This window comes from Sinocyclocheilus grahami, unplaced genomic scaffold, assembly GCF_001515645.1.
Source record: "Sinocyclocheilus grahami isolate Dianchi unplaced genomic scaffold, SAMN03320097.WGS_v1.1 scaffold365.1, whole genome shotgun sequence".
Taxonomy (NCBI): domain Eukaryota; kingdom Metazoa; phylum Chordata; class Actinopteri; order Cypriniformes; family Cyprinidae; genus Sinocyclocheilus; species Sinocyclocheilus grahami.
In genome coordinates, this window is record NW_015505544.1 from 677,097 (window position 1) to 692,807 (window position 15,711).

Consider the following 15,711-nt stretch of genomic DNA (forward strand, 5'->3'; position numbering starts at 1 on the left):
TTTTCATCTTTGCTTTCAAGTGACTTTCAGCTGACGTCACCAACCTTTCTTGTTTTTTAACTATCTGCCCTATTGAGACTACTTTAGCTGATCAAATCCATTTAATACTAAATGCATCATATTACAGACTTAAAAAGGGTTCTAAACATCGTTTCATGTTGACTTTGGGGTCCTTTGTTGCCCATGTTGTTGTTTTTAAAATATATATATATATATATATATATAAGGGGTGACCTATTATAGATTCTATGCTTCGATAGGAGGAGTCTGATACGAATACCAATCTCACAGTCGAATATTCGCAGGGTGTTATGATCATGCCATTTTGACTATATGGGGTGCTCAAATGTCTGATTTCACATAGAACTACTGGTTTTCTCCCAATAAGTTAAAATACAGCCTATTAAAATAATGCTGTAAATAAGAATCTGAAAAGAAAGAAGCTTCAAATAAATATTTTAACGTGCTTGAATAAATCCAACCACCCCTATAGATTTAAGTTAAGTTTCACTTTCCATAATCCATGATCGACAGAGGAGCATCTTGGCGGCAGGGATTTAAAACTTTAACAAGACTCAAATTGACACAGGCAGAGTGAAAGACTGGATTTTTTCGATCAGGTAGGGTACAAATGATTTCAAAACATTTCAGCCGGTTTATATACAGTGGGTACGGAAAGTATTCAGACCCCCTTAAATTTTTCACTCTTTGATATTGCAGCCATTTGTTAAAATCATTTGTTAATTTTTTTTTCCTCATTAATGTACACACAGCACCCCATATTGACAGAAAAACACAGAATTGTTGACATTTTTGCAGATTTATTAAAAAAGAAAAACTGAAATATCACATGGTCCTAAGTATTCAGACCCTTTGCTGTGACACTCATATATTTAACTCAGGGGCTGTCCATTTCTTCTGATCATCCTGGAGATGGTTCTACACCTTCATTTGAGTCCAGCTGTATTTGATTATACTGATTGGACTTGATTAGCAAAGCCACACACCTGTCTATATAAGACCTTACAACTCACAGTGCATGTCAGAGCAAATGAGAATCATAAGGTCAAAGGAACTGCCTGAAGAGCTCAGAGACAGAATTGTGGCAAGGCACAGATCTGGCCAAGGTTACAAAAAAAATTTCTGCTGCACTTAAGGTTCCTAAGAGCACAGTGGCCTCCATAATCCTTAAATGGAAGACATTTGGGACGACCAGAACCCTTCCTAGAGCTGGCCGTCCGGCCAAACTGAGCTATCAGGGGAGAAAAGCCTTGGTGAGAGATGTAAAGAAAAACCCAAAGATCACTGTGGCTGAGCGCCAGAGATGCAGGCGGGAGATGGGAGAAAGTTGTAGAAAGTCAACCATCACGGCAGCCCTCCACCAGTCGGGGCTTTATGGCAGAGTGGCCCGACGGAAGCCTCTCCTCAGTGCAAGACACATGAAAAAACACCTGAAGGACTCCAAGATGGTGAGAAATAAGATTCTCTGGTCGAATGAGCCGTTTTAGGTAGGTGTTGCTGACTCTGAACTTTTTATAAAGAATATCTCTTTGGATTTGAGACTTTAGTCTTTGCCACTTTACAGATCTTCTTTATGCACCAAGAGCTTGTAACACTCCAAAGAGAAAGGAAAAATTGAAATCGCATCATATGACCCCTTTAATGATCTTTTAATCAAAACATAAAACATTATTTGCCCCGTTTGTATCTTCGAGGCGTCCGTTACACATTTTCCCTGTGTGTTAACATCAGTATTTATGACTGTCGAATGTCTGACTTGACTCTTGGTAATGTATTTTGCCCCGCCCCCAAAATATATGATTCTACTATCAGTCGAATATCGGCAAGATTCGAAAATTCCGATTCAACTATGAAAATCCTTAGTCAGGGACACCCCTAATATATATATCTTCCACATCCTCATTTTCATTCCTTTCAAATTACATTTCGGCGATTCATCTGCGATTATGAACGTGATATTGCGTAGCTTGTCAGTGAACAACGGCTCTGTGTAGTAAATGCCACTCCATCTGAACGCACGTGATGGAGATTTACTACTAATCACAGAACTGGCTTTACTGATGAGATGCGCATGACAATAGCATGTGATTAATCGTGCAGCCCTAACAAATGACGTCTACCATGACTGAAGTTTTTTTTTTTTTTTATATGTTACTCATAAATCTAAAAGTTCTCTCCTAATTTTTCCCAGCTTTCTTTCTATCTCTCGCTCTTTTACCTTTGCAGTTTTTTCATGGACTCTTATTCATAAATGTGCATGGATGCCTATAAACATAGGCTATTATAAATTGGCATGTTTTGGGCTATCTGAGATAATTATTTTTCAGGAATTACACATGGAGGGTCTTTTCAATATCGCATTCAGTTCAATACATGTGATTCATCTTAATCTTTCCCTGAATCACATTTTTTCCATCTCTGTTTATTAAAAAAAAAAAAAAGGGAATCCATTTGAGGTCTGCTCTTCTCGAAGAGAGGCCTGGGAACCAGCATGATGTTGTTTTGGTCTGTGCTGAAGCTCATTAGGGTAAAAGTGAATGGAGGTGCTCTCTAAAGTGCTTCCTCATTCCTACCTGATTGAGAGCTTAGAGTGGCCCGCTGAATCTCCATAGAGATGCACATTAACCTGTTGAGCCCAAGGGAGCTGGAGGAGGGAAGGAGCCCGTAACAGGCAATTAGTTAACATTTTATTTGTTCCTCCCTGATGTTGTCTTCTCTCGGGATCTAGAGTGAGACGGCTTGAGATAGTGTGTGTAGAAATGCCCTGACCCCTACTGGCCTTCCCGCTCACTGAGCTGGAGCCAGAACGCCTAAATACATGGTCACACCGTTCTTTCTCACTCATTTGCAGGCACGTCCTCTCTCTCTCACCTTCTAAATCTTGCCATTGACATAAGTGCTCTGCATACGCATGGCAGCTATAATGTTAAAGGGGCCTTATCTGTGGCGCTGCCCTGTTGCTTGGCAACCATTTTTTTTAGTTCCTTTCCTTCTGATTAGAACTTGAATACTCTGGTGTGTCTTTTTCTCTGTCATTCCTATTATGTACCATCTCACTATTGCCCTGTCCCTTCCCTCAAGGCCATATGGGTTTTTTGTGTTTGTTTGTGCTCCCACCCATCGCTGCCCTTACCTGTTCCTGGCATTTGGCTGGACTGTAAATATTTAGCCATGGCTAATGCAGGGCTACAGCTGAGTGCTCCACCTCATCTATCGGTTTCACCCTCCCTCAATGGCTCCCAGCTCTTTTTTCTTGTTTGATGAATGGCTGGTTTATCAGGGGAGAAAATTGGGGTAAAAGTTGTGTAGTGTATTCCAGCCTTTAAGGGCAGTTCTGTTCATACAAAATGGCAGTTTCTGTGCTGGTTTTCTTTTGTTTTTGAATGTAATAATAATAGCACTAGCACTTTCACTTTTTGAACAAGCTGATTTTGAAGAATGTTTTAACCATTTTTTTTTTATCCACACATTGAAAGTCAACATTTGAACCCCATTGACTTTAACATGGACACAAAACATTGAGATGTTTTTCAGAATATCTTTTATGTTCTACTGAATAAAGTCACACAGGTTTGGATGGAACAACCTAATACAAATAATGACAGAATTTTCATTTTTGGGTGAACTATCCCTTTATCCCTGGATTTATTACTCTGGATGAAACTATGGAGCCATCCTGAGCAGTGCATGCATTTGCTGCATTAACTGAAGCCATGCGCTATAACTTATCTTTGCTTTCAGTCAGCATGCTTTAGAGACGTCAACTCTGACTGTTAGCTTGAGATAGAACATATCTTGAAGCTAGAAACCCAACGCAAAACACTTCAAGACATTGATAACTGCTCAAGATACCACATTTAAATTAAAAACATCTGCCTCGTCAAAGGCCTAAATATGTTCTGCCAGCGTGCAACAATACCTCGAATCAGTCCCTGCTTTCTTCTCTTCGTCTGTAAGGAAAGTGCTGAGGATCCTTATCATGTTCTGAGCCTTGTCATTAACCTCCCTCTGAACTCGCATGGATTTTCTGCTGAGAGAGGAGACAGGGGTTTGACTTGAAATGCTGGCTAATCTAATTTGAAATTTCCCCTCTCTTCCCCCGATTTGATAAGGGGGGTTTCAGGAGGAGATGTTAAGTTCTGATCGATTGGGCCGGTTCGATCAGCACCAGATAACAGGATCTTTGTCCTTGCTTTGTTTGGCCGCTCATGTCTTGTAACCTCTAATCAAATGCTCTGTTGGTTGACCTTTCGTGAAATGTTAATTAGTAACAAGATTACCAGATCAACACTATGATTTAAAGATTAATCTAATCATTAATGAGCCAAGTTAGCTGTTGGTATTCACACATCTCCCAAAACTAAAACCAATTGGGATTAAATGGAATACCGTGACACCGTGATATTTAAGCTTCCTTTCTCTATTACATATGCCCTATGGAGTTTGGAGCTTGGTACTGTAAATGCTTCACGTGGTACTTCTCCACCCAACAATGTTTCCTTGTTTCACCAGTGAATGTAGACTGCCGCGAGCCATTCATTCCTTTGTGTGGCAAGGGGGCCTCTCTCGTTCCTGAAATGGGCCAGCCTGGGCCATCAGCTGGGTTTGTTTGAGATGGTGGCAGGGGAGAAAGGGAGAGAGAAAAAGGGGGAAAAAATCAATAAAACAACAGCAACAACAAACAGCGTGCATGTTATGAACCGGTACATAAATATGAATGGGCCGCACTCCTCCCCAGCCCTGCCTGAAAAGCCCTCAGTCATTTTTACAGAAGAAATAGTGAGTCGTCAGATTCAGGGAACTGTTTTCTGGGTCACCGGGAGGCTGATGCAGAGTGCATGTTGAGAGGACTCCAAAATACTTTGTGCTCGCTCTCGATGTCTGCTGTGATGCGGGCCTGGTCAGACAGGCCATTCAAAGTCCACAAAGTTCATCTCAGGGGCAGCGGGAAAGATAGATGGATAACCAGTGAAGGTATATTGGAGGATAGAGGTTGCCCTTACAGCTATTAAAACTTTGTTTTTACCACTAGATTACAGGTCATAACCTGCATTGATTTGTTTAACATCCCCCAGTTGCTATGCCAGATCTCCTACTGATAAACAAGACAATGTTATTTTTGACTATGTGGGAACCAAAAGAGAATGTTTGGCTAAGTGATTATCATTGAAAATGTGCTGTTTCACTTTAATCATTTGCTGTAATTGCTGTCTTTCTGCAGGTTCGTACCCCAGCAGTAGTGATGTAGCCTGCCCATTGCCCAGTGCGGTGTTTGGAGGGTCTCTGTCCGGATCCAACTCTGAGTTACCTGCTCATCAGTCAGTAGTCACTTCCATGTCCACTCTCACCTCACTGCCCCCGACCGCCCCGTTCACCAGCACCTCATCCACACATGTGAGTGTTTAATGGACCTTATTACATATTCATGCTCAGTGCTCACTCTGTATATGTTTGTTTCGATTATTTAAATTCAGGTTTGGTTTTAGTGAAATGGGCAAATGAATATAAGAAAGATTAAAATTATTACAAGTATTAAAATGTGACTCCAGGCTAAAATTGAGCACTATTAGAATGATTTCTGAATGATCAATTGACACTGAAGGCTGGAGTAATGGCTGCTGATAATTCAGCTTTGCCGTCACACGAATAAATTATTTGAAATTGTAATAGAATTTCAAAATATTACTGTTTTTTTATTATTAAAGAAATGCAGTCTTTGTGAGCATAAAAAAACTTTTTCAAAAAAACATTTATACATTTTTCCAACACCAAACATTTGAACAGTAGTGTATACCTGCAAAAAGTCCATACCTAGATTTTATTAAAAAAAAATAAAAAATTAACATCTACGAACAAATATTGTACTGTTAATCACACAGAGCTTTCAGCACACACACATCCTTTATACATCATCTCTCACAAAATTAACCAATTAAATAGAATTATACACATTTTCTTTGTACTGTGTGCTAATTTGCTCCAGTTTTATCTAGATAAATGCTGTTTGAGCATGTTCATGGCACAAATAGTAATTAACTCCTAAAAGGCTCAGATGTAAATGTTGGGTGCAGCTATTTATGTATTAAGTAACTTTATTTTTCTTTGTGACAGGATTTTTTCTTTCTACAGAACAAATGAATTTGGTTCGCAAGTGCCAGGATTTGTGATAGATAATGCAATATTTATGTAATCGCAGCAGTATGTTAACAGTATGTGGGAGGCCGTCTTTGGGTCACAATGGTACATAACATGTCAGTGTGAGAAGTAAAGTTCATCTCTTCAGACCTCATTTTTCAGCTCTTGAACGACAGTGTTTTAAATCATTTAGAGTATTTATGACTAGGCTGCTTAAGTATATGGTCTTAACGGATGAACGTCCGGTTGTTTCGATTGTGTTTGTATTAGCTAGTCAGAGCATTATGTGTGGTCAAATAAACAGACATGCATGACATTGTGAGAAAAGTGCCATAATTGTCTTTATGTTGGCTATATTATTGCTTTGAGTCAGTAATTATGTATATGTGTGTGTGTGTTTAGGAGTTTGAGGTCACTTTTGCTCACCAAGGCTGCATTAATTGGATGAAAAATACAATAAGAACAGCTTAAAGTAGCTATTTTGTTTAGTTTTATACATTTTAAAATGTAATTTATTCCTGTGATTGCAAAGCTGAATTGTCAGCAGCCATTACTCCAGTTTTCACTGTCACATGATAACACTAATATGCTGATTTTGATGCTCAAGAAACATTTCTTATCAGTGTTAAGTTTTTGCTGCTTAATATTTTTGTTTACACTGTTATCAATTTTTCAGGATTATTTGTTGAATAGAAAGTTTGGAAGAACAGCATTTAAATAGTGAATGGAAATAGTGAATGTATAATGTTACAAAAAATTATGAATAAATACCTTCATAAATCATAAATGACTTAAGAATCCCTCCCACACATGGATGGACTTCTGCATGTGTTCAGATGACAATAATAACGTCAAGTCATTCTTACAGGCTCCCAGCGCAGCTTCAAATGGGCCCTTTGGAAGCGCACTAGAGACTGAGCACCATCTCTGCCGCTCTCCTGGGCATCTTTGTCTTGACTTGCGCTGCTGTAGCAACCGGTCGTTTCCAGGCAACAGGGCTTTGTTTGTTCAGATCTGCTCTCTCTGCAGGCAGGGTGGCCTTACATTAGGAGATGAAGTAAACCCACTGATGGCCTTAATGCTGCAGGGCTCCCGTCAGACCAGCCCCTCCTAACGTACTCTTGCAAATATCCCCATTAGTCCTAAGCTTTATGGGCATAGGAGATTTAATACAATGAGCTTTTTTCTTCACTAGGTTGTAGTTAGAAGATCAGTAAACGGCGATGTATTTAAAACTTTGTCTGGGGTCAGGAATAGAATTAATTTTTAATAGATACATAACATGATCTCATCTTTTATTCCGTCAGCATGACCGTCCCTGAGATTTTTTTTCCTTCCTCGCCATCCCTAACTCTCCCTTTGTGGATTGGTTGGACGAAAAAAATTCAGAGGTTGCAACAGGGCAGCGGTGACCTTTGACCCCAGCACACACCCCATAGGCCCACCTCTGTCCCACTCTTCGTTAACCTCCACAATAGTGCTGAGAGCCCTAAGCCTCAAACAATCCGGCTGTCCCTCTTTTCCCTGTGCGGGCGCATTGAGCTGAGCTCGCTGATGGGATGAGGGCTGACAGGCTGGACAGAGAGCTGTGTAGTGGGATGAGGGGTTCTCTTCATACTGGTCATGCTCCCTCCTCTCTCCACACGGTCTGAAAGAGGAGTCTGAGGAATGGGGAGGGCCTGCAGGGACATGAGGGGCCTGGGGAATGTAGGATATCACTTTTTATTTTTTTTTGTAGTAGACGTAAAAAAAAAAGACCGTTTTTATTGTTAATAAATGCAAGTTTTTTGTTTTTTTTTAATAGCTAAGGCAGTTCAAATTCAGTGTCAGGATCAAATAACCTTTTTTTTGCTCCATGTTTTAGCACCATAAATCACATTTTTACATCCTTTATTTCTTAGTAGAAGATCCATAAAAGAAGGTTTTCAAGGTTGGTTTAAACGTTGGCATTGTATAGTTGTCTATTCAATGGTCATTTGTAGGAGTGATTTCCACCAAATGTGTTTCAGTCCAATGTGGTCAGAAATCCAATACATTGTAGTTTCAGCTAGCATTATTTCCTGTTTGGATCAGATAAGGCCTTGGTGTAGATAAAGCGAGCAAAGGAAAAGGAAAGAATTTATTGATTTGATGAAAATAAGCACTGTATGCATTTTTTCCCCCCAAAAGGACCAAGGCTATATTTATTTGATGGGGAAATACAGTAAAAACAGTAATATTGTGAAATATTATTACAATTTAAATGAACTTTTTTTTAAATTTTTTTATTTGAATGTATTTTAAAATGTATTTTCAGCAGCCATTATTCGACACTTTAGTGTCACATAATCCTTCAGAAATCATTCCAATATGCTGATTTGGTGGTCAAGAAACATTTACTATTATTACCAGTTCTGAACAGTTGTGTTGCCTAATTGATTTGTGGAAGATGTGAAACATTTTTGTTTTGAAATAGAAATATTTTGTTATAAATAAATGTCTTTACTTTCACTTTTGATCAATATACTTTGTCCTTGTTGAATAAATGGAAGTGTAGTCTGTAAATTGGAATAAATAGGAGTAATCATCTATAGTTATGTAAAATTTGAATAAAACTTCTTCAATTTCCCCAACAGTTCCCTGCTATTTACAACATTATTCCACTGCAAAAGTGTTATTTAAGTGCAAATCATGTGAACATTTGTGTGGTTTCCACCATGCACCAAGTTTGTTGTTGCACATATGCTGCTACCTCAGAAGCAACACCGAAACCAATCCCAACCATTGTTAGGGAAATGTCTTAATTGGATTAAATAATTAGCTGCAGAAGCACATGGTCTGTATGTTGTTCAGGGCTGTGGATCTGCTGTTGCATGCTCAGCCAATTCTCCTGGCTCACAGGAAATACAGCTGACATGGTGTTTTATCATCCAGCTCTTTGGCTCAACACTCTAGCACACATTCATATGCACACATGCAGAGACACATACTTGCGCTCCATCAGTATTTGGAATTTGACAGTGTTCCATAGTCTAACTCTCTTTCTTATGTGTTTCTTCCTTAGTCAAACTCTCTCCCGGGATCCTTTAACCTGGCGCCAACCCATATGTTCGGAAACAGGCTGAATCCGAATTCCACCATGGCTGCACTGATCGCCCAGTCCGAGGGCTCCCCGGCAGGTGAGACACACAGATGAGGAACCACACTGATCTTTAGCCGGTACCTCCCATTGGCACAGGATTACCTTCTCAAATCCTTTCCTCCTGCTTCCTGTGCTCTCTTCTCCCATTTCTCCTCATCCTCCCATTCTTTCTCCGCTCTCTTGTGCAAATGGAATGTGTGGTCAGCTGTATCCCCCCTCCTAACCTCCTCAGGTCGCAGTAAGAGGGAGAGGCAGAGAACAAAACTCCCCGGGACAGAAAGCTGAAAGTGTGCATACCTGTTAAATGAAGCATGCTACCACTCAAACATTTCATTAATCTGCACAATGACCGCAGTGATGACACAGAGGGGATTGCCCTGGGTTTAGGAGGCAGGCTTACCTTACACTCAGCCTCTCCCTCCTTCTTCCCTCCATCCCGGACCACTCAACACTTTCCCTGGACCCTGCCTAAACCCTGGGGGTCTCAGTCATGAGCGAATGGGCTTGCAGGACCCTGTCATGGGGGTTGGGGTGGGGACCAGTTGAAAGCGAGAGAGAGAGAGAGAGAGAGGAAAAAAGGGGAACACAGCCTTTGAGGAATAATGGATCAGTCATGCCCTCCTCCCCAAACAGAGGTCAGGGTCATTTGACTAACAATAGGAGGAAGAACACCCGTCCTTAAAGAGACCACCGCTCAAGACTGCAAAGCTTGCATGCTGTTAGTATAAGCCCAGTTCTTGTCTGGCATTAGTTTACAGCGCAGCACGTATAAAGTAGGGGATGTATATTGAGCGGGTTGATAATTTGGTTTATATGTCAACATTTTGATATATATTCATTCTGAAGTTTGGAGTCAGTATTATTAAAAAAAAGAATTTAATAAAAATCAGCATATTATGATGATTTCTGGAGGGTCATTTCACATGGAAGACTGTAGTAATGGCTGCAGAAAATTTCAAATCATCTTTGCCGAAATAATTGCAGAAATTACATTTTAAAATAGATTTTAGATTTTCAATTTAGATAATAATAATTTATAATATTACTGTATTTTTGATCAAATAAATGCAACCTTGGAGAGCAGTGATGACACAGAGGGGATTGCCCTGGGTTTAGGAGGCAGGCTTACCTTACACTCAGCCTCTCCCTCCTTCTTCCCTCCATCCCGGACCACTCAACACTTTCCCTGGACCCTGCCTAAACCCTGGGGGTCTCAGTCATGAGCGAATGGGCTTGCAGGACCCTGTCATGGGGGTTGGGGAGGGGACCAGTTGAAAGCGAGAGAGAGGAAAAAAGGGGAACACAGCCTTTGAGGAATAATGGATCAGTCATGCCCTCCTCCCCAAACAGAGGTCAGGGTCATTTGACTAACAATAGGAGGAAGAACACCCGTCCTTAAAGAGACCACCGCTCAAGACTGCAAAGCTTGCATGCTGTTAGTATAAGCCCAGTTCTTGTCTGGCATTAGTTTACAGCGCAGCACGTATAAAGTAGGGGATGTATATTGAGCGGGTTGATAATTTGGTTTATATGTCAACATTTTGATATATATTCATTCTGAAGTTTGGAGTCAGTATTATTAAAAAAAAGAATTTAATAAAAATCAGCATATTATGATGATTTCTGGAGGGTCATTTCACATGGAAGACTGTAGTAATGGCTGCAGAAAATTTCAAATCATCTTTGCCGAAATAATTGCAGAAATTACATTTTAAAATAGATTTTAGATTTTCAATTTAGATAATAATAATTTATAATATTACTGTATTTTTGATCAAATAAATGCAACCTTGGAGAGCATAAGAGATTTCTTTGAATGGTTGTGTATACACACACACGTACGTATAACTTTATAGTTTATAAATATAAAAAATAATGTAAACATATTCTAAATGTAAATCTATTACAATATCTAATCTATTGTATTATGTAAAGTATAATATAAATTAATGGTAATAATATATGTGTACTTTTTATTTTTAGTGCATTTTTGAATAAATATTTTATAAATATTTAGGAAATTTGTTTACACCTTATCTAATTTGATGTAATTTATTAAATGTCAGGTATCTATCATGGCCACCCTGTTGTCTAGATATTGGTGTTGGTCAATTAAATAAAAAACCTAAAAATCAAAAAAAGTATAATGATATCAGTGAGCCTGTGACACAAGGCTTACTTTTGCAAAGTACTTGTGCTTTCCTCTAACCGCTGGTCACCTGTTGCTCCTCATAGGTTTCCACTGTGTCGTTCAGGTCCTGTTCTTTCTGTCTTTTTTTTATTTTGTAAAGTGATACCCGATGCTTTCGGGTCCAGTCTGCACTGCAGCCCCGGGGACTGATCCAGGGTCAGGCAAGAGGTCAGCACCATAATAAGTCAGACCTTGGGCGGCTCGTACTGATGTGCCCACACCCCCACTGGAGCCAGCCTGTGCTCGAGGTGGTAGTGGGCTGGAAAGTGTTAAAAAGAACAAGATGGGGTGAAAAAGGAAAAGAAGGGGGGAAGGAAGCAGGGAGGAAGAGAAAAATGTGATTGGCTAACTGTGACTGGAGGGGGGTGGGGAGAAAAAAAAAGAGAGAGGGGGTTGTGCTTGGCGAGGCGCATATGTGATTCATTACTTTCACTGCCGAAAATGAAAAGCAGTGTCTGGCATGGGGCCTGCAGGCAAGGTGATGGGAGCCTCCACAGGGAAGAAAGAGCTGGAGGGAGGGGGAGAGAGAGAGAGAGAGAGAGAGGTGACTCAGTGACACACTCAGTGGTGTCAGTGTGCAAGCTGAGCCGCCAGAGAGACCACTCTGCCGCCCTTAGATGGATTTCTGTGAGGAAGATCTGATGGCTACCAGGCTCACTTTGAATCAAGCTGCCCGTCCCTGCATTTCCCAGGCTCCTCTAACGCCCACATCTTCACGCCGGCTCCTTATCGACTGCTCTCTGTTTACCTTTCAGATCAGGAGCTAGGAGACGGAGCTCTCGGCTTCTCCAGAAGAGGAAACTCACCAAAGACAAACCTCTCCCCTCGGTAAGTCCTATTTACATTCCAGAGCTAGACTTCCCCTCCTCCAGGCTCCGAGATTTCACCCTCCCTCCCCCACAGAACACACTCATTCACTCACTCCGTTTCCTTCCTTGCACGCTCACCTTCTGAAACAGCAGGCGTTTTGAGCACGCAGCTGTTGTCCATATCGCAGTTACAAGCCGGTTTCAGAGTTCGACGTGGCAGCGATGTCTTCGAACGCAGGAAGAAGCATTGCATTCATTTTTATGTAACTTGAGGTGTAGCCTTTTTTGCGCTGTGATTAAGGATATAAAATGGATTTATACGGAAACATATATATATACTGCACAAAAATGCCTCTGGGATATAATATGTTTGGTTGAAAAGGTATGTTGATTTTCTGAGTTTCATTTAGATTGCTTCTGTTATTTAAAAAGTGGGTTTATTTGGTGTACTTTCATTGCTGCTTTAGTGTATGTAATGTATGGATATTAATATAAACTATATATTATTTTAAAATGCTGTATTTGACTTTTCAGATCAATTTAGTCTTTTTAGTCGTAATGTGAGTTTGAGAAATGCATTTAGCACAATATTGCTATAAACTCTGAGCGTGTCAGTTTGTCTGTTTGCATGGCAGCCTTTTTAATACTGAAGGTACAAGAAGCCGTTCACATTAAACACGTTTTTTAAATACTCTGTTGCTTCTCGATTGTTTTTCTATGTAAACGTGCTAGACGGACGTATTTGTCTGCTGATCTCACATCTTGCATCTTTTGCAGTCTTGCACAAGACACAGTGTTTTAAAAACATGTCGCTCAAGTTAAAAATTTTAACTTTAAAAAAAGCATCTCTAGTCCATGAATCTCATTCAGGAGAGTTCTGCACCATCTTCAGATTAACTGCGACTATCTGTATGTGCCGTTTCTGTGATCTGCACCAGAGCAGCCATGCAGGGTGATATGGCTTCACAGTCCTGTGCTGGAGATTTATTGCCTTGAGGATTTTTAGTCGTAATGTGAGTTTGAGAAATGCATTTAGCACAATATTGCTATAAACTCTGAGCGTGTCTGTTTGCATGGCAGCCTTTTTAATACTGAAGGTACAAGAAGCCGTTCACATTAAACACGTTTTTTAAATACTCTGTTGCTTCTCGATTGTTTTTCTATGTAAACGTGCTAGACGGACGTATTTGTCTGCTGATCTCACATCTTGCATCTTTTGCAGTCTTGCACAAGACACAGTGTTTTAAAAACATGTCGCTCAAGTTAAAAATTTTAACTTTAAAAAAAGCATCTCTAGTCCATGAATCTCATTCAGGAGAGTTCTGCACCATCTTCAGATTAACTGCGACTATCTGTATGTGCCGTTTCTGTGATCTGCACCAGAGCAGCCATGCAGGGTGATATGGCTTCACAGTCCTGTGCTGGAGATTTATTGCCTTGAGGAGCACATCTCAGCCCAGCCGTAATTACCTCAGAGATAGATTCACGTTCACCCAAGAGCCCTGATGTAGAGCCCAGAGCTGGATGTATTCATAATAACACAGATCGCTGTCTGTCCAAACAAGTGCTCACTGATATTTATGGTGTCAGAGAGGCAGACCCAGGCTCTCTCACTTGGACAAGCTGTGAACTCTATTTGGCTTTACTGAGCAGCACGTCTGCCTCTGAAGGCAGGACGCCAGACCAGGAGTTAAACTGTGTTGTTAATATAGCAGCAGTCTAGTGTGTGTTTGTAAGCGAAAGCTGATTATTTATAACCTGAATTGTACCACTGTGAACAGATCTGATATGCGTTTCCATGTTAAATTCATGATGAGACAAATTTGAGCTATGTTTGATAAACTTGTGTGTATAGATATCTCACTTGTTTTCTGTAAATTACTTTAGGTCTCCGTTAAGTGGGCTTCATATCCGGTATGACTCGTCAGGACCGTTGGTTCCGGGGCTCGGATCTGGTTCGGATATGTTGCCCCCGGTGGCCACCAGCATCGACCAGCTGCTGGAACGGCAATGGAACGAAGGACATCAGTTCTTCCTACAACAGGGCTCACAAGGAGATGGTGAGATGATTTTTTTTTTACAGATATATAATGATGCTTGTTGCTTCCATATACAATATTGAACCTCAGCACTCAAGCACAGAGCTGTTTATTGTTGAGCCATAGGATCCTGTCAGTTGTAATGGTGGCTGATGCTACTGTTGTGTTTTGGAACATAAGCCTGCACTAGTGTTAATTTTGGCATCTATATTTTTAAATTAGTCTTAATCCTGCCAAATGTCCTTGTTCGCTTTTATAATATGTAGTCAATCTTAACTTGTTTTCTGTTAGTAAAGTTTTAGTTGACCATCTGGGCATTTTAGTCGTTTTAATCAGTCAGAACTGTTGACATTTTAGTAATATTTTAGTCACATTCAGTTATGAGGCACATATTGTCTCCTTTTTGTCAATGAAAATAATTTTTTAACAACATTCAAATAATGTTTCAAAAATATTGCATGTTGATATAGTTAGTTATTGTTTGATGAAGTAGGTGTCATCTCATCACCATGTTGTCTTAGTCATAACTCATCCCGGACGTCTAATTCTCCTTAGGTTCCCTCAAGATTTACAATGTAAATTACACATACCCATATTGAAAATGTGAATTTTGAAGCAGTTATGTTTAAGTAACTACATAAGTTTGGATTGTGAGTGAATGCACTTTGTTATGCAAAAAAATGCCCAAGTATCGTCAAGTTATACAGATCTTATTTTACTTATACATTGAAAAACCCCATGGGATAATTTTGAAATGAACACATAGTGATATGTTGTTAATATGTTGTTACTGATAAAAGGTGAAAAAATATATATATATTTGGTGAACTTGCATTAAACAAAAAGCAGAGCCAAATTTAGAGACCAGGATGTCATAGAGACTTGGTTGACTCTTGACCTGGGGCAGTAAACACATAACACCATACTAAACCCACCCAGAACAACTTGGTAACCATATATCAACGTCCTGAAAACCCACTTACCACACCCTAGCATCGTTTTGATGATGTTTGACTTGCATGCAAAATCAACTAATTCCTGTTAGAATAATTTCATATTCTAGCTGAGAGGGTTCACAGATTTGGCAAAGAAGGTTGTAGAGATATCAAAAGGCATTTTAAATTAATTTCTCATTAGTATGCTAAAAGCCTTTATTAATTATGGTCATTGAAATTTGGCTCAACTTGTGAAAATTGTTACATTTATGTTCAGTCTAATTTGTCAATTTTAATCTCAGGGTGCATAGCAATAAGCTTGGGGCTATTGCTTTTATTGAAAATATTTTATTTAAAGCGAAAATAATTACCTGCATCATAAACGTTATTTTACTGCATGGCGTCTCCTAATGTGAGTAATTAAATTATTGGTTAATACCACAGTAATTACGAGCTTCAT

The 15,711-nt window shown here is 39.8% G+C and overlaps 1 protein-coding gene across 6 annotated transcripts in view; it reads left to right on the forward strand.

The window, feature by feature from the left end:
• The window catches only part of LOC107549202 (protein AF-10-like), a 59,287-nt gene that overhangs the window by 37,808 nt on the left and 5,768 nt on the right, over positions 1-15,711 (forward strand). For all 6 annotated transcript variants that reach the window (XM_016230197.1, XM_016230199.1, XM_016230201.1 and 3 more), the window contains 4 exons: positions 5,243-5,415; positions 9,200-9,314; positions 12,224-12,296; positions 14,165-14,337. In XM_016230197.1, coding sequence (XP_016085683.1) covers positions 5,243-5,415; positions 9,200-9,314; positions 12,224-12,296; positions 14,165-14,337 — 534 coding nt within the window. The remainder of the gene's footprint in view (positions 1-5,242; positions 5,416-9,199; positions 9,315-12,223; positions 12,297-14,164; positions 14,338-15,711) is intronic.